The sequence below is a fragment of the Hyperoodon ampullatus genome (genome assembly GCF_949752795.1).
Source record: "Hyperoodon ampullatus genome assembly, chromosome: 15".
Classification (NCBI taxonomy): Eukaryota; Metazoa; Chordata; class Mammalia; order Artiodactyla; family Ziphiidae; genus Hyperoodon; species Hyperoodon ampullatus.
Window position 1 is genome coordinate 1,896,155 of NC_136928.1, and position 27,971 is coordinate 1,924,125.

At 39.4% G+C, this 27,971-nt stretch overlaps 1 protein-coding gene and 1 pseudogene across 2 annotated transcripts; one reads left to right on the forward strand and one right to left on the reverse strand.

The window, feature by feature from the left end:
* The first annotated feature begins 265 nt into the window (after positions 1-265).
* DUSP11 (dual specificity phosphatase 11) lies at positions 266-19,395 on the forward strand. Its single transcript, XM_079721157.1, has 9 exons — positions 266-392; positions 1,781-1,856; positions 2,819-2,950; positions 5,933-6,056; positions 9,391-9,451; positions 15,955-16,001; positions 16,581-16,656; positions 16,885-17,067; positions 18,906-19,395. Exons 1-9 carry the CDS (start codon positions 292-294, stop codon positions 19,099-19,101), a joined length of 996 nt encoding a protein of 331 aa, XP_079577283.1. The 5' UTR covers positions 266-291; the 3' UTR covers positions 19,102-19,395.
* LOC307064375 (RING finger protein 11-like) lies at positions 12,459-14,647 on the reverse strand (annotated as a pseudogene). Its single transcript has 3 exons — positions 14,627-14,647; positions 12,836-13,148; positions 12,459-12,625 (listed from the first exon to the last, which is right to left on the reverse strand). The product of its transcript is annotated as an RING finger protein 11-like (transcript).
* Positions 19,396-27,971: the final 8,576 nt, after the last annotated feature.

Genomic DNA, 27,971 nt, shown 5'->3' on the forward strand with positions numbered 1-27,971 from the left:
ACTGGAATTCTGAAGGGTACACACACGAACTAATGGACCTCTGCTACCATCCTCCGGCTAAGGAGGGAATTGCAGTCATCTGAGTCCTCTTCCTTAATGAAGCGTCTCAGTCCGCCGGCGTGAGGACGTCATCTCGACGGGCGGTGGCGCATGCGCAGTAGAAAGAGTCCCGCGAGCTGCGTCGGCTTGTGACTAGGCGCCTGTGGTTCGGGGCCTTGTGCTGGCAGCGGGGGCGCTGGGTTGGCGACTTTGGCACTCTTGATGTTGGGTGGGCGGCATCTTGGGGGTCACATGAACCAGTGGCATCATGCCCGTGGGCGCTGGGGTCAGGGTCGCGGATTTTCCGGACGTTCGTCGTCCAAGAAGAAGGGCGGAAACCACATCCCGGAAAGGTAATAACGCCTCGGCCCCTGGGCGTTGCCGGTGGACCTCAGAGCCCCTGGGCCTGGGCTTCGTCTCTTGTGCTGTCTCCTGTCCCTGTTGCCCCCGCGCGCTGGCCCGTCCGCGCTGTGCTCGGGGGTATTGGTCGTCACAGTGGCTGAAAGGGACAGTGTGAGATGTTCTGATCTCCCCCCATCGTTTTAAAAGGGAGGCTCTGGCCATTGCTCCTCGGGTGAAATGCAGAGGGACTGCTTTTTAAGATGGGACTGTCAGTGTTGGGGACACTCCTTAATTACCAAAATGGAATCCCCTTCTATTCCTTAAGCTGTGTTGTTTTGCCACAGAAAATGTGAGTAAGAGGAACTGGAACTAAGTTTGAGTGAAAAAACGCACGGGTACTGCCGAATTTTCCATCGAAACAGTTGATTTGCGTTGTCTCTGGGAATTATAAAGGGCGCACTGGTGCTTCCTAACCGCTGTCATTTGAGAGATCTACCTCTGTACGTTCAAATGCGTAATTTTGAGACTTTGCTCATGTGTGCGGTAAACCCTTTAATTCCCTAAGACCTTCCTCTCCTCCATCTCATAGCCCATTAAGCCCGCTTCAGTTTATCTCCTGAATTTCTTTTGAATCTGTCAACTCTTCCTCAACATCCTAATACTGAACTTGCCTGTCTGTTGCAGTTAGGTCCTAACTAGTGTCCATATTTCTTGTTTCCTTCCAATCCATTCTTCACACCAGAAGCCTTAAAAGCAAGTTGGAACATTGCTCATAGACAGCGCTCAAAACCATTGTTTTGAGACTAGAAAACAAACTGTTGGCCTTTAAGACTGCGTGGTCTAGAATCCTCTCTGCTTCTCTAGCCCCATCTTGTGCCACTATTGCCCTCACTTTCTATGCTTCAGATACACTGAATTAACCTTAGTTCTCACTCATCTTACAGGAGTCAGTTCAGATATTATTGTTCACTGTGATTCCTAGCATTAAGGAATTTTATTATCAGGTTGTGTATGAGGACTAACACTAAACTGTGATGTGGAAGAATTGAGTTTAAACTATTTCAGTCAACTCGCATGTATTAATGATAGTATTCAACATCGGGCTAGGTTTTATCAGGGATACAGAAGTTCTGGCCATCTCTCTGGTTTTAGATATCCCTTATTTGTTGAGACCTTTGCATTGTTTTGTTTCCTTTTATCTGTTTTCAAGATGGGAAAACAGGAACAGGGAAGTATAGCTTGTTACTAGCTGGGGTTGAATAGGCGGAGCAGCAAAATGCAAAGCAGAAAGAAGAGGGACCTACTGTAGAGGGATATGCTTTGCATTTTCAAGGTGCATTCATCCTATGCAGGGAGACAGTCTAACATAAAATTTGCCTAACAAAAGATATATTAATAGGTGGAAAGACTATCTCCCAATTGGACAGCGGATGCCTGGGACTCGTTTCATTGCTTTCAAAGTTCCTTTAAAAAAGGTAAGCAAAAGTTAATACCGTATTCTTCCAGAAATCTGAATTCACCATATAGAGCCCTGGCTCTCAACCCCGTCGTACTCCATTTTCCCTTTTTATAGCAAATACTTTTTAATACCTCCTTTACTATCCAGAAATGGAATTCATAGATAAATAGAACCTACTTTTGTACTTAATTAAAAAAAACAATGTAATGCCCTAACTATAAATAAAGAATAAAGTAATTTATAAGAAAGTAATATATACCTCCGTATGTAAATGTTTGGGGATGACTATACTAGAAATAAAGAAATAGTCAGTTACTTGTACCATGAATACAATAAACTATGGACTTCGATTGATAATGATGTGTCAGTGTTGGTTCATGAATTCTCACAAATGAAGCACACTGGTATGGCATGTTGATAATGGGGAAGGCTGTGTGGGATGAAGGAGAGAGGGTATAAGTGAGAACTGTGTACTTTTTGCTCAGTTTTGCTGCGAATGTCAAACTGCTCTAAATCCAGTCTACTAATTTAAAAAGAAAAGTGTGTTGCCGGCACTTGAATAACCAAACAGATCAATGGAACAGAGTACATCAATAAGCCAAATACATAAAAGAATATTTAGCAGTGAAAGCCATCCTTCATATAGGTAGATATTCAAGAAGTATTTATTTATGTGTCTAGTTACAGGCACTCTGCTTGGAGCTGGCAATCCAGTGGTAGGCAAAACTGATGTGGTCCCTGCCTTCTGGGAGTTTACAGTCTGGTTAGGAGACCAACATGAAATAAACAAACATAGAAATAAATATATAGAAGTGAGCTTATTTTCTTCCGTCTAATCTCTCTGGAAGAAAGGATTGTAATATCGCTTGTAAATTCCAGAGGAGGAAACATTACTTTTAATCTCATATGTTAGCATCACAGGGTTTCAATAAATGGGTAATATAATAAAGGATTTTAAACACATGTTCTTTCTGACAGAGTTTTGAAAAGAATCTCGCTCCAGAAGAATGTTTTTCCCCCTTGGATCTTTTTAACCAAATCCAAGAACAGAATGAAGAACTTGGACTGATTATTGACCTAACGTACACGCGCCGCTATTATAAGCCAGAGGTAAACGGAACCCGTAATTGAGAACGACCTCCTTTCTGATACTGTCATAATTCATAGTAATTCAGTAGTCATCATCTTACGCTAAGGTGAATCCTGGCCTTCTTTCATGGGTTCAAAAAGGGAAGCTAGTGGTTTCCTTAAATACACATTTGTAATTGCTGTTTCAAAATGAGATGAAAGATATGAATTGAACTATAGTATTTGGCAGTAGGCCCTAGATATGCTTAAGAAATTCTATAAGCTTCCATGTTCTGTATTTTGAAAATGAAGTAAACTTTTAGTAAGAATAGTAGTAGCCTAAAAGGAAAGAAAGGTATGTCCATTATGTCTTCAGCACTTATTTTAAGCAGTTGCCTGAGCATGTTTAAGCATCAGGGTAAAAGACAATTGTTCTCTAAGTTTTATGCTTTCTTTTCCTAATACCTTCTGATAGAGTACAGAAACCCATATATTCTCTTGGCCCATGTAGGACATACCAGTGCAAAAGAATTATCCTTCTTCTGACCTGTTCCATGGCCTTGGGAGACAGTAACACCTAATGTTTGTTAATATTTGTATAGCAGTTTGCCATTTAGAAAGTTCTTTCATATCCATTGACTTAGTTAATCTTCACAACAATCCTTTGCTGTTGAAGTGGAAGTAGTACTGATATCTCCTACTGAGTGCTTACTCTGCAGTAAGCTCAGAGGATAGACAACTACAATTACTAATTTTACAGACGATGAAACTGACTCTCGGACAAGGAAGAATTGAAATTTCAACTCAGTTATTCCTCTTTTTTTATTGTGGTAAAATATACATAAATCATATTTATTTTAACCATTTATAAATATGCAGTTCAGTGGCATTAAATACAGTCACAGTGTTGTGTAACTATCACCACTGTCTATAACCAAAACCTTTTCATCATCCTCAACAAAAACTCTGTAACCATCCAACAGTTACAACCCCATTTTCCCTCCCACCAGCCCTTAGTAACCTCTATTCTATTTTCTGTGTCTATGAATTTGCCTATTCTAGGTACCTCGTGTAAGTGGAATCTACAATATTTGACCTTCTATGTCTGGCTTATTTCACTAAACCTAGTGTTTTCAAGGTTCATCCATGTTATAGCATGTAACAAAATGACATTCCTTTTTTGGCTTAATAAAGCCCATTGTGTATATATACTACATTTTGTTATTCATCGGTTGATTGACACTTGGGTTGTTTCCACCTTGTAGCTATTGTGAATCATGCTGCTATCATCATTGGTGTACAAATATTTGTTCAAATCCCTGCTTTCAGTTCTTTTAGATGTGTAGTGTAGGTGGTAGCAGAGTTGTTGGATCATATGGTAGCTCTACGTTTAACCTTTGAGAAACTGCCAAACTGTTATCTACAGTGTCGTCTTGTTTTTAAACAATTATCACAATTTTTAAACATATACAAAAGTGTGCAAAATACTGTGAGTGTTCCTTGTATACCCATGAACTCATCCAGCTTTAATATTTACCAACTGATGGCTGTCATATTTCATTTATACCCCCACCTGTTTCACCGTATTCCGTATTATCTTGAAGCAGCTCCGAGACAACATGTAATTACACCTATACATTTTTGGTATGTATATTTAAAATATAGGACTTTTATTCCTTAATATCATTTTTTAATAGTAAATACCCAGTGAGTGCTCAAATTTGCAGTTGTCTCCTAAATGTCATAAAAAATTGTTTAGAATTTTGAATTAGATCCAAATAAGGTCCACACTTTGCCGTTGGTTGTTAGGTCTCTGAAGCCTTATTTAATCTATAGGTTCTCCCTCCATGTCTCTCTCACTTTTCTTTTCCGCCTTGAATTTTATTTTTAAAGAAACCAGGTAACTTGTCCCATCTAGATTTTGATGATTACATTCCGTGTGTTGTTAACATATTCTTCAATCCTTTTATTTACTGTAAATTGGTAGTTGATCAGAATGAAGCTTGCTTGTTTTGTTTTGACAAGACAGTTTCATAGGTGATGATGTGTTCTTCCATGGAGACATACAATTGTCTCTTTGTGTGATATTAGCAGTCACTGATGATTCATAGCTACATCCATTAATTCAGTTGAGGATTCAAAAAATGGTGAATTCTGTTGTTCTTTTTTCACTTATTAGCTGGGTATATTTCTGTCAGGAGAAGATTCCCCTCATCAGCTATTTGGTTGCCCAGTTGTAGAGGCATGATTCTCTTCTTTTATTTAACAGTTTTCAAAATAATGAGTTGATTCACAAATATCCTCCAGTGGTGACCAATTTTTTAAAATTTATTTATTCATATCACCGTGGACTCCGCTACAGTTATTATTCTAACTGAGTCCGTATCTTTGGCCAGTTGGAGCTTCTCAGTGACTCCCGAGTCCTTTTGAAATGACATCTGTTGTTTCTAGACTTTTTCAGTAGTCAGAGCTAGGAATTATGTATGTTTGTTTTTAATATAAAATATGTCATAGGTCCATACTGCTACTTTCCATTTATTTGCAGAACTACAGAATTTTCACTTATCCTTTTCTGTCTTCTCTTGATAGTCTACTTTCTCGTACCCCAAGAATACCAGTCCTCAACAATGCCTGAAATTTGCTCTATTTCCTAGTTAGAATCCAAGTTCTTCTGACTCTATTCTACTATTCTACTTAAATCACAGCTGCTTTATGGCCCTTGAAATGTAAGATAGAAAATAAATGTAGGTAGAACTGTTTATATCGTTTTGAGTTACATGCGCATTCATTCACATAGATTTGCTTTTCCTTTTGCATGCCTAGTAACTGTCCATTCTGCAGTTTTAATGAAAATCAAGTGATACTTACTGGTTAAAGCAGCTTTGGAAAAAATGGCTCTTATCAGAATGACTGACATACTAAGCTTAATGTCCTCTCTTGGTTTATCGTCTGCCTTCTCTACTTAATTTTTTATTCTTTCCCTACAAAGGAAATAATACATATTTTCATGGTTTTGCCTTATAGGACTTACCAGAAACTATTCCTTATTTAAAAATTTGTACAATTGGGCATCAGGTGCCAAATGATGACACTATTTTTAAATTCCAATGTGCTGTTAATGGGTTTTTGAAAGAAAATAAAGATAATGGTGAGTTGTTTTTTTTGTTTGTTTTTCCCTTTACCTGTACTTTGGTATGCATTGTGAGTGGGGTTGGGGATTTTTAACATTTTTAATAGTTCTGACATTAGGCCTGTTGTGTTTGATAACATTAACATGGAAATGTCAGATGGTGCTAATAGAGTACGGTGTTTTTCCTGTTTATGGTCACAAACAATTTAGTTTAGTTTGGAAAGTGATTTTTGTGAGAAATATGAACTGAACTAGCTTACTTATCTCTTTTTTTTAAACTTTGAATGGAAAATACATAAAAAAATAAAAATGTTCTTTTGTCCTATTTATTGGTTGAGAGGTGGAAGAAAAGGTTAAGACTCTCAGGTTCTTAGCGTATATAAAAGACAAAACAAAAAGCAAAGGTTCGGAGTGAGACAGATCCCTAGAAGCAAAACAAAACAGAGTGGACCAGAAGAGTGGCTTCCTCATCATATGTGTTTAAGATATTTTTGCTGCTTTTACACTTTGGGTGCAAGTGAGGAAGAACACTACCACCTCTTATTCTTATCTTCAGACAGGAAAAACTTAAAAGGCTGATGTTTTCTTGTTTCCACTTTAAGATCTACTCTGTTGATAGTAGGTCTTAATAGCGTCTGAATTTTAAGGATCCACTTGCCTTTTTCTACCATCTAACTATCAGAAGGAACATGGTATTTGCCATGTTTTAAGACTGAGGAATCTTTTGTCCTTGGAACACCACTGACCCACATGAGAAAGTGTTCGTTTTGTCCTCTTTCTAAATTTAGCCTGAGGAGTGTGCACTTTATTAAATAAACCTAACAGACAGTAAATATTCCATATATATGTATATAATGATGCACATATATACATAAAACAGGGAGTAGCGAGAAGGAATAGAGATGGAGGTGGGAAGATAGGAGATAGGAGGTGAGAGAGAGAGGGAGAGACTGGAATTTCAAGATAAATTTTCATTCTATAACTTGGTTGCTTAATGCAGGTCCTAGCTCTTAAATATCTTAAGCCCTATTCTCAGATCTTCCCTGTACTTTAACTTTAAAACATGAGAGGCTTGGCCTTGCCTGTGATAACCAGGGTGTCTAGAAAGGAGGCAAATTCTCTGATTTGTGTAAACTGTAGTCACAGAAATGTTACCTCTTAAGATGTTAGGGTGCAGCTGCCGGCCTCCTCACTTCCTCCAGGCTCCTTTGTGTGTGTTCTGTCTGCTCCGCGTGGGCTAGAAGATCCTTACAAGTGCATGAGAACACGTTTGTAAACCTTGATTGTTCACATGTTATACCAAGTGTAGTCCATTGCATATGCTGACTCCTCTGTGGGTCTTCTGCATGCAGTGGGCTAACTTCACCATACTCTCTGCCAATGCAGTCTCAGGACCTTAGTTATGATCCATTGGTGGCTTCCTCTGCTATAAGCCCCTCCCACAGATGCCAGGCTTACTGATAATGAGGATGAGACTATACTATCCACTCCCTAGAATTCGAAGAGACTCAGACAATAAATTGTTTTAGTAAATACCGAGAGCCTTATAGGTTTGTTGTTAGGGCACGGGGATACAGAGGTGACTAGAAGTCTTCGTTCAGTAGCAACTTACAGTTATCTAGGAAGATAAACATGTAGTGACTATAAGTGGGTTAATTATAATAAAATAATCAAGTGCAGCAGGAATATAGGGGAGAAATTGAGGAAGGCCTGACTGAGGAGACAGCGTTTGAGCTGGGCTTGGGGGAAGAGGATTTTGCCAGAATGAGGAAAAGACAGCACAGGTATTGGGGACAGGTACCAAAGGCACAGGGCTTGAACTTGTGCTCTGGAGGGGCAGCCTCTGGTGTGACTAGAGGGTAGTGTGAAAGGGCAAGGAATTGATACATTCCTTTTCAGCAAATATTTATATAACACCTTCTAAGTTGAAGGCACTATTCGAGGCAGTAGGAACAGAACAAAGTTCTTCCCCTTACGTACTTTACATTCTAGTGTGGGAGAGAGATGAATAAATAAGTAAATACATGGAGTGTCAAGTGGTGGTAAATGCTTTGGAGAGTAACAAAACAAGATGAAGAGATGAGGGAATGTGGTAGGTGATCAGGGAAGTCCCCTTGATTACGATGTCGATTGAGCAGAGCCTTGAAGTGAGAAACAAGCCATTGGATATCTGGGAGAGTGGAGATGGGTTGGGAGAGTGTGTTCTGAAGCAGAAGGAATAGTAGGTGCAAAGTCCCTGAGGCACGACTGTGCTTGGCATGTTTGAGGAATAGTAAGGAGGCCAGTGTGGCTGGACAGGGGAAAGTGAGTGAGGGCAGGGCAGTAGAGGATGGGATCAGGGAGGCTGGCAGGGGAAAGGAGGGAGGTGGAGGATGGAGGTCCTTGTAAGTCATAGTTTGAACTTACCATTCAGTTGGAGAGACAGACTGATACTTGTTTATAAAGAGTTCTCAATGCTGTGCTAAAAACTTGGGCTTTATTCTGTGCTAAGTGAAGATGTTTAAGCAACAGAGCAATCCAGCCAAGTTTCTATTTTAGAAAGATAACATCTTCCATGTGGAGGATCAGTTGAAATAGAAGAGATTGTTAGAATTGTAGGGCGGTAGTAATCCAGGCAGGAGATGACGAATGCCAGACACTACCTAGTCACAGACACACCTTTTGCAGAGATCAGCTACGTGTTGTTGTTTTTTATTTACTTTCTCAAATAATTTTTTTTTTAAGTGCTGGACCATGTAATACTGTGGCATAGTTGGAAAAATCTGAGACTTGATTCTAGTCTTTTTTTCTGTTGCCTGCTGTGCAGCTTGGGCTTAACGTCTCAAGCCTTACTTTTTCATTGTGAAATAAGCACGGTGCTACTTACCCGAGAACTGCACAGGCACATAGACCCTTGGCGTGTGAGGAGCAGTGAATGAGAGAAGGAATGGAAGTGCTTTGGGACCTCAAGAGCCCTTCAGAAACTGTTTGTCCTTTTTAATATTGAGCATTAAAAGTGAAGGCATTCCATTTGTTTCACTCAAAAACAAATTCCAGTCTTCTGATAGCCTGTTTTTTTTTCCCACTCCCTTTTTCTGTAGTCAAATCAGTTCCTGATGGGCATTCTCCAGTCCACACTATTGCATCTGATTGGAGGCTATGCAAAATTTCCCAGAGACCATGAATTTTGACTTTATAGTAGTTAATTCTTCATAGTACATTCCTTCAAAAACACCCTTTTCTTCAGAGTTTTTCCTTTTCAGGATATTGGTAGTGTTGTGATAACTAATAAAGGCTACTCTTCAGAAAATTGTATAACTTGTTTTTAGTGTATCTACTTTGCTTACTGAATTCCATATTTCCTGTTTTATAGACAGACTTATTGGTGTCCACTGTACCCATGGTTTAAACAGGACTGGCTACCTCATCTGCAGGTGAGTTGCCAACCCTAAGAGGCAGGCCATGTTTAAATTGTTGTGTTTACGATAGTACTGTAAGCTAATGTAAGCTGAATGCAAAAAATTTAGTCAGAACGGCTTCCCTGGTGGCGCAGTGGTTGAGAGTCCGCCTGCCGATGCAGGGGACACGGGTTCGTGCCCCGGTCTGGGAACATCCCACATGCCACGGAGCAGCTGGGCCTGTGAGCCATGGCCGCTGAGCCTGCACATCTGGAGCCTGTGCTCCGCAACGGGAGAGGCCACAACAGTGAGAGGCCCGCGTACCGCGCAAAAAAAAAAACAAACAGAAAACTGCAGTCAGAGAGATGTATGAAGTGCAAGGCAATTTTGCCCCCTACTCAGAGGTTACCACCAGTAATAACTTAGCACATATTTTTTCAGACGTTAAAGAATGGAGATATAAGCATATACAATGGTCCCTTGGTATCTGCAGGGAATTGGTTTTAGGGCTCACCATAGATACCAAAATCCTCGGATGCTCAAGTCCGCTATGTAAAATGGTGTAGTATAGTCGTCCTTCCATATCTGCAGGATATGGAACCGTTGGATATACAGAACTGACTGTACATATGATTTAATGGTATAGTATTTAGACATTCTGGTTTATAATTTAATATATGGTGGACATCTTCCTATGAAAATATTTGGAGACCTCATTCTTATTTATTTATTTATTTATTTATTTATTAATATTTTTTTCCTCAAATTTGCTTTATGTAGTTGGATATAAATTAATGAACAAAAACTTATGCAAGATACATGTAACAATTTAATAGAACCTGATACTCTAATTCTTTCAGTTTTTCTCAAACTCATCATGGGGCTCGTAAGAAAATTAACCAACATGGATACTACTACAGTTGAATGTCAAATCTTTAAGTGCTTATGACATACTAAATTCTTCTATAATGTACTTATGAAGAACCCTTCAAGAGACTGTGTTTTGTATGTAGAAAAGTGTTAAGAGTCAAATATTCAACTCAATATAAAATAATAAGAAACACTTCTGATTTGTTAGGTTGAGATTGCTTCTTCTTTTACTAATGAATGATTTTTTTAGCTGTAATATCACTGAGCTGAACAAATATGTCACCTTCGAGTACATAAGGAAAAATAAACACATACTAAATGGGTAAAACATTACAACTACATCTTTAGTAGTCCATCTCTACTTCTAACACTTCAGAAGCTTAGAGATTCAGAGTGGGCTTACATTAATTGCAAGAAAAATATAAAGGAGAAATTGCTTCTTTTTTGATATCACAACTGTGAAGTTGTGATTATACAAATTCTGCATTTGTGTGCAAAACGTGAAACACATTTATCTTAATTCTCCCTGCTTAGAATTGTCAGTCAACTACCAGGACTTTCCTTCCAAGAAACAGAGACTGAGGTGTGTTTTATATAACTTCAGTAACCTCAGCACTACAATAAGAAGACATGCAGTATCCTTTTGCTGTGGTTGAAGACAACAGGGAAGGAGGTCACAGGAAAGAATAAATCAAAATTGTGACAACTGAGAAACTTTTGTCAGTTTAACTATGGTGCCACTTTCATTTTTACATAAGCATGGTGGCATAATTCAAGCTCAATAAATCAGAATTCTTAATATTTAAAATCTATCTTAACTTTTAATTATCACCGTGTTAACAACCAAAAGAATCAGATGAAACACATAAGAAAGGGTAATGTTAAACCCCACTTTACTAGAGTTAGTTTCTGGACACATTAACTCATTTTTTTTAATAGAAGAGGGACAGTGAATCTCAGTTTGCTTACAAGGTAGGAGATCACTTTGAATTTTGCATTTCTTAACTGCAAACAAATACAGCACTTGTAACAGGTTATAAATAAACTGGTTTTCAAGCACAGAGCCAGCCCCAACAGTAATAGTACACTATTTAAAAAGACCTAAGGCAATAAATTCCATTTCCAGTGGAAAAAAAGAATCATATGGTCTTGGACAAACAATTCTGATGGCTTACTTAACAGTCACTCAGTAGTTCTTCCTTGCTCATAGAACTTTATGATTTTTTTGAGGAGTGAAGCATTCAGCTTTAGTGGATAAATCCTTGTTAGGCTAAGACAGTCATTATTATATCCCTCTTTGCCATGAATTGTCTTATGAATGGTCATATCAATCTGTTTCGGCAAATAAGTAATTAGGGGAAGGCTGTTATTGTGCTTATGAGAATGATATTTTTCTCTGAAGAAAGATAAATATGCATTAGGAAAATGACCATTTGGACTCTTTTTCTGCTTCCTCCTTGTTTTGTGAGAATATGATACTTGGTTTTACAGCAGCCATCTTGTGACCATGAGATGATAATATGCCAATAATGACAAATGGTAGATTAGAAAGAACCAGCAAAGACAGAAAACAGCAACATCAATAGTAACAACAATCACAGCAAAAGAACAATGGGACCTTAACTTGTGGAGTTCCTATAACGTAAAAAATAAATGCTCTATGTTTATTCTAAAAAAAAAAAAAGAACCATGCAAACAAGCTTAAAACTACTTTTTTTTGTGCCAGTGTTATAAAATGTAGCTTTTAATAAAACCTTGACCCAAATGCCAGCAACTTAGGAAAAGAATTTGGGTAGGGGGAAGCAGAAAGTTATCTCACGTAGGAAAAACAACCGCTATCTTTATCCTAATCTTCGACACACAGTTGAAACATATATAGGTGCTGTACTTTACACTTTACACAAATCCTATGTACTGGAGCAATAACAAGATTTAAATACAATTGTATTTTTAAACCCTGGGTGAAGGCTTTACATGAAAATAGCATCCTACTTTTCCCCCTAATTTCTAAACTATCACGTACTTTTCCCCAATGTCTGCAGCCGTTCAGGAATTTTTAGGAAACTTTCATGCATGATCTTCATTCCTAATCCCCGGCTCTGTCGGCTCAACGACAAAAGATCAAAACCACCAAAGATGATGGTTCTCTTGAAGTCAGGTGAGAGACACTGGCTCAGTTAGTCTCGTAGGACAAAAGCAGTGCTGCATCAACTGTCTCCATGCAGGAGGGGCACGTGAAGGATCTCATCAGCGACTCATCTGTACAGCCCAGGTGATCTGCATACACAGCAGAAATCAAATTGGGTTCTCATAAGCAAAGTCCATACAGATCACACACTCCTGGATCTTTTTTTCTAATATTTAAAAAATTTTATTTATTTATTTGGTTGCTCCGGGTCTTAGTTGCAGGCAGTGAGCTCCTTAGTTGTGGCATGCAAACTCTTAGTTGCAGCATGCGTGTGGGATCTAGTTCCATGACCAGGGAATGAACCCGGGCCCCCTGCATTGGTAGTGTGGAGTCTTTAGCCAGTGCACCACCAGGGAAGTCCCCCGGATCCTTTTTTCTGATCCATTTCTTTCAGGGTCGTAAACTCCTTTAGGCTGATGCTGTATGCCTATTCTTTGAGCTATCCTATTTTGTTCCTCTCAGCTGAGTTGCTAGGCGAGTCTGGCTAGGTGTTGGATGATAGACCAAAACTGGAACTTGATCCAGATATGGCAGCAGCGGCTCCTGATCCAGCTCCATCCCCTTGCCAAAGCTAGCCCAGTTGGACTGAGACTTGTGAGGCAGGGAGATGTCATCTGAAGTGGGGGACTTAAGGCAGTTCCCCGTCTTCCGGGGCTCGAGTGTGTGATCTGTGTGCTGTTTTGACAGTGTTCCAACCTCATTCTTTTTTTTAAATTAATTAGTTTATTATTTTCATTTATTTATTTTTGAATTTTAAAAGTTTATTTAGTTTTTATACAGCAGGTTATTATTAGTTATCTATTTTATACATATTAGTGTATATATGTCAAGCCCAATCTCCCAATTCATCTCACCACCACCGACCCCCGCCCTGCCCCGCTTTCCCCCCTTGGTGTCCATACGTTTGTTCTCTACATCTGTGTCTCTATTTCTGCCTTGCAAACCGGTTCATCTGTACCATTTTTCTAGATTCCATATATATGCATTAATATACAATATTTGTTTTTCTCTTTCTGACTTAACTTCACTCTGTATGACACTAGGTCCGTCCACATCTCTACAAATGACCCAGTTTTGTTCTTTTTTTATCTCTGAGTAATATTCCATTGTATATACGTACCACATCTTTTTTGTCCATTCCTCTGTTGATGGGCATTTAGGTTGCTTCCATGACCTAGCTATTGTGAATAGTGCTGCAATGAACATTGGGGTGCATATGTCTTCTTGAATTATGGTTTTCTCTGGGTATGTGCCCAGTAGTGGGATTGCTGGGTCATATGGTAATTCTATTTTTAGTTTTTAAGGAACCTCCATACTGTTCTCCATAGTGGCTGTATCAGTTTACATTACCACCAGCAGTGCAAGAGGGTTCCCTTTCCTCACACCCTCTCCCGCATTTGTTGTTTGTATATTTTCTGATGATGCCCATTCTAACCGGTGTGAGGTGATACCTCATTGTAGTTTTGATTTGCATTTCTTTAATAATTAGTGATGTTGAGCAGCTTTTCATGTGCCTCTTGGCCATCTGTGTCTTCTTTGGAGAAATGTCTATTTAGGTCTTCTGCCCATTTTTTGATTGGGTTGTTTGCTTTTTTAATAGCTGCATGACCTATTTATAGATTTTGGAGATTAATCCTTTGTCTGTTGATTCGTTTGCAAATATTTTCTCCCATTCTGAGGGTTGTCTTTTCGTCTTGTTTGTAGTTTCCTTTGCTGTGAAAAAGCTTTTAAGTTTCATTAGGTCACATTTTTTTTTAAAGGCTGCATTGTTCCTTTGCTTACTGATGAACATATAAAAGTCAGAAGTTTTTGATATTATAAAACGTCAAAGTAATGAACATTCCTGTGTGAACACCTATGAATATATATGCTTTGTCTCAGTTAACTTCACTCAGAATGGGACTTCTGCATGAAAGAGTTTATGCCCTTATGCTTTTGGTGGATGTTGCTACACTGTACTAATTTATGGTTGTTCATTCAGGAAGTACTTATTGAGCACGTGTTATGTTTAAGCACTGTGCTGGGCGCTAGCAAAAAGACTTGTGAAATTTTGTGAGTGAAGAGACTTGACCTGCCCTTTGTGAATTCTAACAGTCCAGAGAGGGAATAGATATTCAAGGATCATACTCTGCATGTAGAATTACAACTCTGACAAGTGCCAGGGAGAGGGACATGGTACCATGAGAGCATATTTTAGGGAGGATTTGATCTCATCCTGGAGATTAGAGAAGGTTTATTTAGGGATGTTTCAGCTGATATCTGAAGGATGAGTACGTATTAACCAGATAGGGACGTTGGGGAGAGATTTCTGAGCATAAGGAATAGCAAAAGACCCTACAAGAGGAAAGCATATGCTGTGTTGGAGGAACTGGCCAGGAAGGTGGGGCTGTTGGGGGAGCATGTGATTATAATGGAACTACAAGTGTGGGTAGGAGCTCGATCGTGCAGGCTTACGTTTAAGGTTTCAGACTTTAAGAATAATAGAAAACCATTGAATTTTTTCTGTTGAAGGTGAGTGTGTGGAACATACCCAATTGCATTTTCAACCTATCATTTTGCTACCGAGTGGAGAATACACTGCAGGGCGAAAGAGTGGAAGCAAGGAAACCAGTTAGGAGACTTTTGTAGAAATTGGGCATAATGGTGGCTTGGACCAGGGTATGGTGGTCATTTTGGTGGAAAGATGTGGACAGATTCTAGAGGTATGTAGGCAGTATCATTGTTAGCACTGGTGGTGGGTTGAGGATGAGGGTGAGGGAGAAATAGCTGTCAGTGATGGTGATTCCTAAGTTTCTTGCTCCTATGGTTGGTTAGATAGGGTTTTTTAGATATGATGTTAATATTTATCCTAATTTGTCTTGTTATTTGTTGGTTCTTGATGAATACTCCGTCATATTAAGTTTCCTGTTTTGAGTGTACAAAGCATTTTGATCGAAACTGACTGTTGTATGTTATCAGATAACTTTTTTTTTTTTTTTTTGTGGTACGCGGGCCTCTCACTGTCGTGGCCTCTCCCGTTGCGGAGCACAGGCTCCGGATGCGCAGGCTCAGCGGCCATGGTGCACGGGGGGCCCAGCCGCTCCGCGGCATGTGGGATCTTCCCAGACCGGGGCACGAACCTGCGTCCCCTGCATTGGCAGGCGGACTCTGAACCACTGCGCCACCAGGGAAGCCCCAGATAACTTTTTAACATCTGCCAGTTTGGTCCTGTATTTTATTCTCTTTCATTTATTAATTATTGTATTAATGTAAATAATTATATTAATAGATTTTCTAAAGTTGCATTATCCTTGCGTCCTTGTAATAACGCCTTTTTGTAATCATGGTATATATCATTCTTTAATAATTACTGATTAGATGTGCTGATACTTTCTTAGGATTTTTATATCTATATTTGTAAAGCGAAATTGGACCTTTTTTGCAAAACCTTGATTTTCTTTTCTTTTTATTTACAACTGATTCGAATTTTGTTGTTTTGTAGATATTTGATTGATGTAGAAGGCATGTGGCCAGATGATGCAATTGAATGTAAGTATAAGGGTTGTCACTACTTTTACCTTTTTATAAAATTTGAAGGTAGAAGTGTAGGGGAATTTCTCAAATTTTGGAAAAAGAGAAGTTTGTAATTCATTTGTTCTGACATAAGATAACCTTTTACCAAAAGTTTATAAAGGGATGTATCTGGAAATAGCGAGATATAACAGCCTGAATAATTAGTCAGTGGATTTCAGCATTTTTTTTTTCTTTTTTAAATTTATTTATTTTTGGCTGCGTTGGGTCTTCGTTGCTGTGCGGGCTTTCTCTAGTTGCGGCGAGCGGGGGCTACTCTTTGTTGCGGTAGGCGGGCCTCTCATTGCGGTGGTTTCTTGTTGCGGAGTATGGGCTCTAGGCACACGGGCTTCAGTAGTTGTGGCGCATGGGCTTAGTTGCTCCGTGGCGTGTGGGATCTTCCTGGACCAGGGCTCGAACCCCTGTCCCCTGCATTGGCAGGTGGATTCTTAACCACTGCGCCCCCAGGGAAGTCCCTGGATTTCAGCTTTGATCTGCTTTCTCTGGGAAAGATTTGCTCTTTGTACAGTTATTTCTAACAGCTCGTCTGCTCCTCAGTATTCAATAGGAGCCGTGGACATTGCTTAGAAAGACAAAACTACATTGAAGACCTTCGGAACGGTCCCATCAGAAAGTAAGTTGCATTTTATATGTGATATTTGTGGTTAGGAAGATCTATTTTTATATCCTTTAAGTTGCACATATCCCTTCTTCTTACAGCTTGTTTACTTGCTCGAGGAAACCTAAACAAATAGGAATGGGGGGAGGATGGAATTGTTATTTTCACGGGCCAAAATATAGTCACTAAATTGGCTACTGAATTTGCAGACCCGTAATATTTTGTGGAAACATTCTGTTTAAGGAATCGGGATTCCAGTGTATCCAGAACAAGTGGTTTTGAGGACCCAGCGCGTATGATGGAACCAGGTCACGCAGCTAATAAGTCTATTAACCAAGGACTGAAGTATAACCTACGTCAGACTCCAGGTTACCCAACATCTCGGCGTTTCCGTACCCAGACCCAAGATTTGCAGCAATCAGAAAGGTATCTCTGCTTTCCCTTTTTCTAGAATTGAAATAGAAATTAATATTATAAATTAGTGCAAACACATTGTAATGTGAAGAATTGGTGTTTTCTTGCTGATCAGTGTCAACCAGGAGGTATTGTTTGTTCCGTATTTTGCATTTAGGGCTGGAAAATCAAGTATAGGAGGGGGAACAGGTGATTTTTCAGAGGCAGTTGGGAAGAGGACTTAGAAATTTTCATTGATTCTTAAACTTAGTTTAAGCCAATAATTTGATGTGGGTGTCAGAAAGGATCTTACATTCTTAGGCCGCAGTAATAGTGGTATAGTTTTCAGAATAAAGAAGGCTGCTTTATTTAAAGAGTAAATTCAAATTATAGGGAAAATGGTAAAATTTGCAGTAGAGAAACTTGCAAAGGGATTGAACACATAAATCACAAACATACTTTTACTTGGGAAACAGGAAAAACCTCAGTACAATTAAACAACAATAGTTTTTGCTATTTTGCTATTAATTTAGCAAGTTTTTGACAAGGTAGTCCAGTGTATTGATTGTCAGGCTGGACTTGGGTTTGCATCGTGGCTCTGCTGTTCACCCTGTATGTGATCTTGAGTAAGATCTCTAAATTCCTATTTTCTTATCAGTTAGATGGAAATTTTAATAATATTATAAATAAAATTTTAATAACATATACTTTGGGATTGTTGTTGATTATTACATGAGTTAAGAAAGTACTTTAGCACATTGTAAACTTTCAGTTTTCAAAAAGATGTTTTGGCATTTTAGCAGATGTAAACATTTCAAAAAGGTGTTGCTTGTGTTGCCAGGGGCACTGAAAAATGGTATAGCCCTTTTGAAACATAACTGTAATAGCCATAAAAATGTTCATACCTGGTAATTCCACCATGAGGTTACAGAAATACTTAAAAATATGGAAAAATCTACATGCATTTAATCATTCAGCACATTTCTCAAACTCCCTACTATGTATCAGACTCTGGACTAGGTGCTTAGGATACAGTTGTATATATTCTGGGATGTTAATCCCAGCATTATTTACAGTAGTGGCAAAATTGGTAGCAGCTTGCATTTCTAACGATGAAGAATAGCTAAGTAAATTATTATATCCATACTATGATATTTTATAAAGCCATTGAAGGTGAAAGCTTACTTATGATAAGTGAAAATAATAGGTTATGATTCAGCAGTCAAAAAAAGATGCTAGGGGGAAAAAGACCAAAAGTAAATATTAACCAGTTTACTTAGATTAAGTGGGATTGAGGGGTTTTTGGGGGTGTTTACTTTTCTCAGATTTCCAAATTTTCTTTTGTATGATTATATTAGATTTACTGATGTTTCTTTTGAAACAATTAAATATTAATTTCCCAAATTTGCTGCATGTGCCATGGTTAGAATTTCTACATTTTATAATTAATTTATATATGTATTTACTTATAAAGTGAAAGTAGGTTCCTGGTTTCAAAAATAAATAGCTTATTCTGTTTCATGTCAGCCCTGCCACACTTGGAGGGAATGTATCTGATTAGAATAGTATGGGCATTTATCTCTATAGGGAAAGGTGGAAAGGCTTCTGGGAACCTACAGTGTGCCAAGGCATTGTGGTGGGTAATTGAAGTATATCATCTTAATTTACCTTCAGAACAATCCATGAAGATGGAAGGTATTATTACCTCTATTGTATAAAGAACTACGAAATCCAAAGATTAAGCAATTTTATCTGCTAAAATCACACAGGTAGAAAACAGTAGAACCAGAGTATCTATGTATAATTTTATAAAGCTTATTATATATATTTATTAAAACTAATAATGGTGTATTACTTTTGTTTTGTTTAAGAAAATCTTCACAGAATCAGAACAGTTACCAGAGAGGCCATATTCCTCCTCCTGGTCCCCACGGAGAGGACTGTTTACACAGGAGGTACTCTTGGAAGGTAAAGCCAAACGCCAGTCAAGCAGCGCAGAACAGAAGGTGGTATCCTGGCAGTTACTACAGACTACCCTATCCGACCTGTTATAGATGGACCAAGTGACACAAGCCTACCCTGGAAATCTATCTGGAGACAGAACAGGACTGAAGACAGCCAGAGTGACTTTTTATAAAATCAGGTCAAATGAGGTTTATAATCTATTTTAGTGCTCCCTTATGTGTTCAAGCTTAAGGAAAAATTATATTGATACTTAGCTCCGCTGATAAATTTGCAGTATTTACAACAGTGAAGGAAGTAATCTGTCATTCCAGTCTTAAATTTTTTTAAAGGAGGATGATATTTTAGAACTGATAAAAGTAATAAAGAACATCCCTTGTAAATTATTTTTAAAAATTCTCTTCCTTTTCTGGTGTATTTCCTTCTGACTAGACTTGTAATGTTAGTGTGTGTGTGTATGTATGTGTGTGTGTATGTATGTGTGTGTGTGTGTGTGCAGAAAATTTATAGTGTTTTTGTCATGTTCTGTTATTACCCAATCATCAGGGTATCTTCCCCCCCGACCTCCCCGGCCCCAAACTGTTCAAGATTTCTATTAAAATCTACCTAGGAGATAATCTCTTTAGAATCTAATCACTATTTGTAATTAGTTGTAGTATTTTTGTGATTAGACATTTCTTTCTTTCTTTTGGCAGTCTATTGTTGGATTTGACCAATTTCCTTTCACTGAATTGTCAGATACGCCATCTAACACTGGATAAACTTTTAGGGATTGATTGTCAATTGAGCAGGAGAGACCAGTTGGTAAACATAAAAGCTAAATGCTGGGTAATTTACCTGACAGGGTAATTGTTATCAACTGGGTGGAGCTACCCAGAAAACTTGAAAACTTTTATAGACTATAAAGGTTGCTTGATGAACAGAATAGGGTGCGACATTTAAAGCCTGGAATATCTGGGGAGACTTGCATGGCTCCTTGTGTTGTTGCTTCTTTGTTGAACGTAACCTGCTGCAGTCTTTCTCCACTTGCCTCTCACAGTGGAATGGTGCCTTGACCTTGACTTTTTCTAAGTTGCCCCTTCTGCTAGTTTACCTCTGGAACACACAGCTGGATCATGTGGGAGGTGTTAATTATTTTTAGTTGCAGAGGAAGCCAGAAACCTTTGTTTGCTCAAGAAAGGGTCTAACTGTCATGACATCATAAGCCTTGGTAAATATTTGATGAATACGTGGGCAAATTGGCTTCATTGTTTAAGTCTCTGATTTTGAAGCGTTGTATCACGGAAAGTCTGATACTGCACATGATAGTTGTTTTCTCTGTTCTGTGTTACAAATGAACATCATGTGGAACCTGACCCTAAGGCAGTGCTCTGACTCAGCTCCTCCCTGGTCTGTGTCTGATGGGCTCAGTCAGGTTGCTACCTTTCATCTAGGTGGTGGCTCAGAAAGTTTTTTTCTGCCCGCCACATTTAACAGAGATACAAGAGTTCTTCTTGCCAGAAGGCTGCTCTGTGGAATTGTTCCTTCACATACATCGTGAACTCTCCCTTGGAAAGATACTGGCGCAGCAAGACAGCTGGTGAGGCAAAAAAAGAACCACCAGGGACAGGCATGGGAGTCCAGCTAATCTAATAGTTTTAAGGAGTTCCTTGGCAAGCAGTTTCTGAGGAGGACATTGCCAGCAGAAGTGTCATCTTAAGCACTGCCACCTTTGAAAACCTTCTTTGATCGTGTTGTCCTCTCTGTCCCCATCCCATTTCATTTATCAACACAGCTTATTGAAAACCAGTCTCCTTTTGCTATCTCGTGTCTCATTTGTTCTTCAACACACTGTGTTTCCGGCTTCTGCTCACATCACACCACTGAAAGTCCTCTGGCTAAAGGGACGAGCAAACTTTTTTAAAGGTCTTTAGTGGTCTGTTTAAGCTTTTAAATTGTTTATTTTTATTAAAAAAACACAGGTAAGTATTGGGTTGGCCAAAAAGTTCGTTTGGGTTTTTCTGCAGGATGTTACAGAAAACCCAAACGAACTTTTTGGCCAACCCAATAGTTTAAAATTCAAATAGTTCTACCGCGATTTCTATGCAAAAGAGTAGTCTTCCCATCAGCACCCCTGCCCTATCCCCTGATTGTTACTCCCCAAGGGCAATCACTTTAAGTATTTTTGCATTATTTTCTACCCAAAGGCAACCACTTTAAGTATTTTAGCATTATTTTCTAATATTTGCCTCCGTATTTAAATACTAGGCTTATATTACCACGTCTTGATTTTTCAGTTTCTGATACTATCTATTGACTTCCTGCTGTGGAAGATGGGAATTTAGCTCTTTCACATCATCTGTCCACATACACACTTCTGTTCCCCTCATCTTTTCAGGATAGTTATTTCCCAACTTTTGGTTATATCAGTATTCTAAGTTTATGTTATTTGCTAGGTAAGTATCATTCACCTCTGAACCATCGTGTACGAGTATGTTTCCATTCTTACACCATTTTGTCCCCTTCATTTTTGTTTGTGTCTTTTCCTATGAACCTATCACTAATTCATCCTCCAAATCTCTAACACCACTCTAACATTTCTCAGTGTGGATAGGGTAAACACATCAGATTCTTTTTTGTTTGAAATCTTTCCTGGATTGATTGGACTTGTTCTTGACCTGTTCTAGGTCGGGCACTGTTTTTAGTTTGCCAGGGCTGCCATAAAAAAGTACCACAGACTGGGTGGCTTAAACAACAGATGTTTATTTTCTCACAGTACTGGAGGCCAGAAGTCCAAGATCAAGGTGTTGGCAGGGCTGGTTTCTTCTGAGGCCTCTCTCCTTGACTTGTAAATGGCCATCTTTTCCCTTGGTCTTCCCTCTGTGTCTGTGTCCAGATTTCCTTTTCTTATAAGGATACCAGTCATATTGGATTCATGCCCACCCTAATGACCTCATGTAAACTTACCTCTTTAAAGACGCCATCTCCAAGTACAGTCACATTCTGAAGTCCAGGTGGTTAAGGACAGCTTCCACATGTGACTTTTGCGGGAGCACAGCTCAACACACGACAGGCATGTTGGTGGTTCTCTACACCTGGGGCATAGCTCTTGCCCTGAGATTTCTCTTTGCCTTCACCCTGGTCCTTTCGTACACCCTCTTCTGTTTCCTGGATCCACAGCTGCTGCTTTCATGGTGTACTTCCCTGTTTGGTGGAGCATATCCTTCCATGGTTTCCCAAAGATGAATGGGATGTAAATTTTTTGAGGCTTTTGCATGTCTGAAATGGGTTTATTTTATTCTTCTACTGCATTGATAGTTTGATAGACTGTACAATTATAGGTAAGCACTTTAAAATGCATTTATTCATTGTTTTCCATAGTTCATTGTTGCTGTTTGAAGCCTTGTGCTATTCTGATTCCAGAACTTTTATTTGTGACCTGTAATTTTTCTTTCTGCAAGCTTTAGGATCTTTGTTTCAGGTGTCCTGAAAGTTCATGATATGACTTAGTGTGGGTATTTTTTAAATTCATAATGCTAGATACTAAGTGAGGTATTCCAGTCTGGCAGGCTATGTGCATCAGTTCTGGGAAATTTTCTTTTCACTTTATCTTCTCTATTTTCTTTTTGGGAAACTTCTATTAGTTGACTATTGGATTTTCTGAAATGTACCTCTAAGTTAATTATATGTATTTTTTATTTTCCATTTTTAATCTTTCCTTTCTTATTTTTTTTAAATCACAAGAATTTTATCAGCTTTATTTCCACCCTTCTGTTGATTGTTTAGGTTTTCTGCTACGTATTATATACATATTTTTTCTACTATATGTTTTTTAAAAAATACATTTATTTATTTATTTATTTTTGGCTGCATTGGGTCTTTGTTGCTGCACATGGGCTTTCTCTACTTGCGGGGAGCGGGGGCTCTTCGTTGTGGCGTGCGGGCTTCTCATTGTGGTGGCTTCTTTTGTTGCCGAGCACAGGTTCTAGGGCGCGTGGGCTTCAGTAGTTGCGTGCATGGGCTCAGTAGTAGTTGTGGCTCATGGGCTCTAGAGTGCAGGCTCAGTAGTTGTGGTGCATGGGCTTAGTTGCTCCGCGGCATGTGGGATCTTCCCGGACCAGAGCTCGAACCTGTGTCTCCTGCATTGGCAGGCAGATTCTTAACCACGGCGCCACCAGGGAAGCCCCCTGCTATATGTTTTTAATCTCCAAGAGCTAGCTCTTCTTTTCTGAATGGTTTTTTTCCCCAGGCACTTCATTCTTTCATTTTTTTTTAAATGAATGCATTATCTTTTCTCTCTCTAAAGTTATCAATTTTTAAGTTTGTTCTGTTCCCTGTGTCAGCTGTTTTTGTTTTTTGTTTTTTCCTGTTTGTTGATGCCTTTCTCTCCTGTTAGATGTGATCTTGAAATATCTGGTGATCTTTGCCTGTCATTTAGTATTTAAGATTGAGGCACTCAGAGCTGATGGAAGTGTATGGTAGACTTGTAATAAGGTGGTCAGTCACCTTGACTTTTTTGTTTAGCTTCCCCTTGCTGCACACAATTAGGTTTTATTTTTCTCCATTCTGAGAGTTAATATCTTTGAAATTTTTATTGCTCTCTCTGTCTACCATTCATCATCCCTCCCATTCTCTTGTGAGTTCTTAATCTTTAGGAGTCTTATTTTCTTGGTAGGGTTTGAGTAAAGAGTAGAGATATAGGCATGAGTTCAATCTAGCCAGTGTAATGAGACTTTGGCAATTAAATTGGTTTGGGGTTTAACCTCAGTCTGGTAAGCTTGATTTTTATGCATCATGTCCCAGGACTGTAGGCCATTCAGTGCCCTAAGTCATGATTTGGACCCACAAAATCAACTACAAACACTCCTGCTATGGAGGTACGCCCTACCTAGATCCTGTCTGAACCACCTTTCTAATGTAATTCTAACAACTGCCCCAGAATTATGTCCTAAAACAAGCTCATTAATGTTATTCCCCTCTTGGAAATCTTTAATGGCTTACGGCCTTCAGAATCCATTTCCAACTCTTTGTCAGGGCCCTGTGTGATCTGACTCCCAGCTGACTTTTCAGAGCCTCTGCTGTGTTCCACTCCATTCTTCAGTGTGCCAGCCGTTTCTTGACCACAACATTATACATGTTTATGCCACGGTATCTTTGTCTTTCAGGTTGTTCCCTTGGCTATAATGGCTCTCCTATAGCCTCTGTGAACAAATCATTCTTGAAGCCCCCTCTCCTCAGTAAAGCCTTCTCTCCCAACCCTACCCCCCTACTGAATTATACTCCTTTTTCTACAAGGTACCTTGTATCACTATTTAGAATTTATTTCATTTATATCTCCTGTTATGTGAAACACAGTTTCTAAGAATGGTCTCAGATTCCCTCAACCTCCTTCTCCTCCCTGAAGGTGCCATCTGCCACCTGGACCACACTCCCCTGTTTTGCCTTTGCCAGCAAACCTAATTAGCACTCTCTAAGCTGACTAGAGCCCAAGTTAAACTCTGGGCCTCCATACCAAGCCCTGTCCATTCTCAGCCATCCCTCCATGTTAGAGTTGGAGGAAATGCTACATATCAGACCAAAACTCTGGCTTTCTGAGCTGCCAGAGAAGGGTGAGATGATGAACAGAAGTGTAGAGGAGTTGGCTCCCATGGAAGGAGCCTTGATTAATGAAGTGTGTAAGACAGGAGGAAACCTGGCAGGCAAATTCCCGCAACTTTCTCCCTTCTGTGGATTACTCTTAGGAATGGTTTTCCTTTCAAGCCTCCCATAGAAAGTCCAGCCTGCTGAGTGAACACATATACCAAACAACCTGTGTGTCTTTTTGTCTCATTGTGAAGCCTGTTCCTCACCCTCACAACTCTGTTCTTAGATACCCCAAATAAAATAACAGCATTTTAATCCTTGCCTCAGGCTCTGCTTTCTAGAGGCCCTCAGCAAGACAAATGTAACACATTTAAAATTCATGAATGTAGGGACTTCCCTGGTGGCACAGTGGTTAAGAACCTGCCTGCCAATGCAGGGGACACAGGTTCGAGCCATGGTTCAGGAAGATCCCACATGTCATGGAGCACCTAAGCCCGTGCGCCACAACTACTGAGCCTGCACTCTAGAGCCTGCCAGCCACAACTACTGAAGCCCGTGCACCTAAAGCCCGTGCTCTACAACAAGAGAATCCACTGCAATGAGAAGCACGCACACTGCAACAAAAAGTAGCACCTGCTCGCCACAACTAGAGAAAGCCTGTGCGCAGCAATGAAGACCCAATGCAGCCAAAAGTAAATAAATAAAATTCATAAATTTATTATTTGTTAATAAATCTGGCAGTCATAGCTGTTAATTTTTCAACCACACGTATGAGACCAAGAAGTACCTGAACTCTTCCACTGACTTGACATTGAGATCCTACAAATATTTATACCTTTCAGGAATACAGAGACGTCAAAACAGTTTATCAAGAAGTAGAGGTTTCATTTGGGGGGTTATTTTCACATGACACAGGAATGGTTCCAGTTGCTCACATTGTTACCAGCACTTATATTGTCAGTTTTTTCATTTTTTTGAGCTGTTCTAATACAGATGTAGTGTTGTCTCGTGATTTTTAAAACAGCTTTAGAGATATAATTGACATATGATGCACTGTACAACTGTTAAAGTGAACAGGTTGATAAATTTGACATGTATACATCCATGAGACCATTACCACAATTAAGATAGAACACATCTATTGATATTACCCCAAAGATTCCTAGTGCCCCTTTGTAATTCTCCTTTTCCACCCCAGCCACCAGTGATTTGCTTTGTCACTATAAATTAGTTTTATATAAATGGAGTCATACAGTATACACTATTTTTATGTCTGGCTTTTTTCTTTCAGCATGACTATTTTAAGATTTATCCATGTTATTTTATGTAGCAATAGTTGATTTCCTTTTTACTGCCAAGTTGTATTCCATTGTATGGATATACAGTTTGTCCATTCACTTGATGAACATTTGGGTTGTTTCCAGCTTTTGGTGGTCACAGACAAGTCATTGAACTGAGACAACTTTTTTTTTTCTATGTCTATTTTTTAATTGACTTTACTGAGGCATAATTTTATAAAATGTACTCTTTAAAAGTATATAATTTGATGAATTTTGACAAATTCATACTCCCTTTTAACTAACACCACATCAAGATATAGAACATTGGGGCTTCCCTGGTGGCGCAGTGGTTGGGAGTCCGCCTGCCGATGCAGGGGATACGGGTTTGTGCCCCGGTCCGGAAGGATCCCACATGCCACAGAGCGGCTGAGCCCGTGAGCCATGGCTGCTGAGCCTGCGCATCCGGAGCCTGTGCTCTGCAACGGGAGAGGCCACAACAGTGAGAGGCCCGCATACCACACACACACACACAAAAGGAAAAAAAAAAGATATAGAACATTGGCTTCACTGCAAAGTTTCCCTTGGGGGTTCTTTTCAGTCAGTGTCTCCCACTTGTCCAGTCCTAGCAACCACTAATTTGCTTTCAGTCACTCTAGAATAAATTTGCAATTCCTATAGTTATAGAAAAGGAATTATACAGTAACATAATTTTAGTTTCTTTTTTGCTGATCATGTTTTTAGATTCATCCATGTTGCAAATATTGTTGCAAGTATGTTCATTCCTTTTATTAATAGTATTTCATGACATGAATTTACCACAATTTGTTTATCCATTGATGTGTTGTTGGGCACTGGGTTGTTTCCAGTTTGGGGCTATTATGAGTCAAGTTACTATGAACATTCACGTTCAAGCCTTTGTGTGGACACATTTTCACTTCTGGGTAAATACCAAAGAGTGAAACTGCTGGGTATGGTAAGAATATACTTAACTTTTTAAGAAACTGCCAAACTCTTTTCCAAAGTGGTTATACTATTTTATACTCAGACTAGCAACATGTGAGGGTTCTAGTTCTGCATGTCTGACAACACTTGGTATTTAAAAATTTTAAGGTCTTTTAAATTTTAGTCATCTTATGGGTATGTAGTAGTATCTCATTATGTTTTTAATTTGCATTTCCCTGATGACTAATGATGTTGAGCATTTTTTCAAGTTTTTATTGGCCTTTCATATATCTTTTGTGAAGTGTGTTCAAAAATGTCTCCTTAATTAGGTCGTCTCATAATTTTTGAGTTGGAGTTCTTCACATAATCTGGATACCAGTCTTCTGTCAGAACAATTTTTTTTCATATATATTCCCACTGTGCTCAAGCCACAAGGTTCTTTGCTCTTTCTTAAATAGGCTAAGGCCATATCTGTCTCAGCCTTTGAACATTCTTTGTTGCCTGGAATGCTGCTCTTCAAATACACACAGAACTTGCTTCCAGACCTCCTCCAGTCACTGTTCAAATGGCCCTTTTTGGTGAGATCTTTCTTAACCATCCTATTTAAAATAGTAATACCCACGGCCTGACATTACCTAATTTCCTCTGGTTTTTTTCTCCATAGCATATATCCACACTATTTGTTATTTACCTTTTTTTGTTTTTTTTGGTGGTACGCGGGCCTCTCACTGCTGTGGCCTCTCCCGTTGCGGAGCACAGGCTCCGGACGCGCAGGCTCAGCGGCCATGGCTCACGGGCCCAGCCGCTCCGCGGCACGTGGGATCCTCCCGGACCGGGGCGCGAACCCGTGTCCCCCGCATCGGCAGGCGGAGTCTCAACCACTGCGCCACCAGGGAAGCCCTTACCTGTCTTTTTGTTTAAAGAAAAGTATTGACCAACATGAGTCCCAAGCATAAAAAGCATGGAAAATAATTCTCTACAGCCTGTTCAGCGGATTACCTCCTCTTTTAGAGGCTGATACACTTAAGGATGACAAGTCAAATTTGTGAGCCTGCTGGATGAAGAGGTTGATTCCATTAACGTACTGTCACCTCTCTCTGAAGTACCTCAGGTAGGTCGCCGACTGCATTCGGCTCCAGGAGATCCTTCCCCAGTGAGCGTACCCAGAACAAGAAGCAAACTGAATCCCGC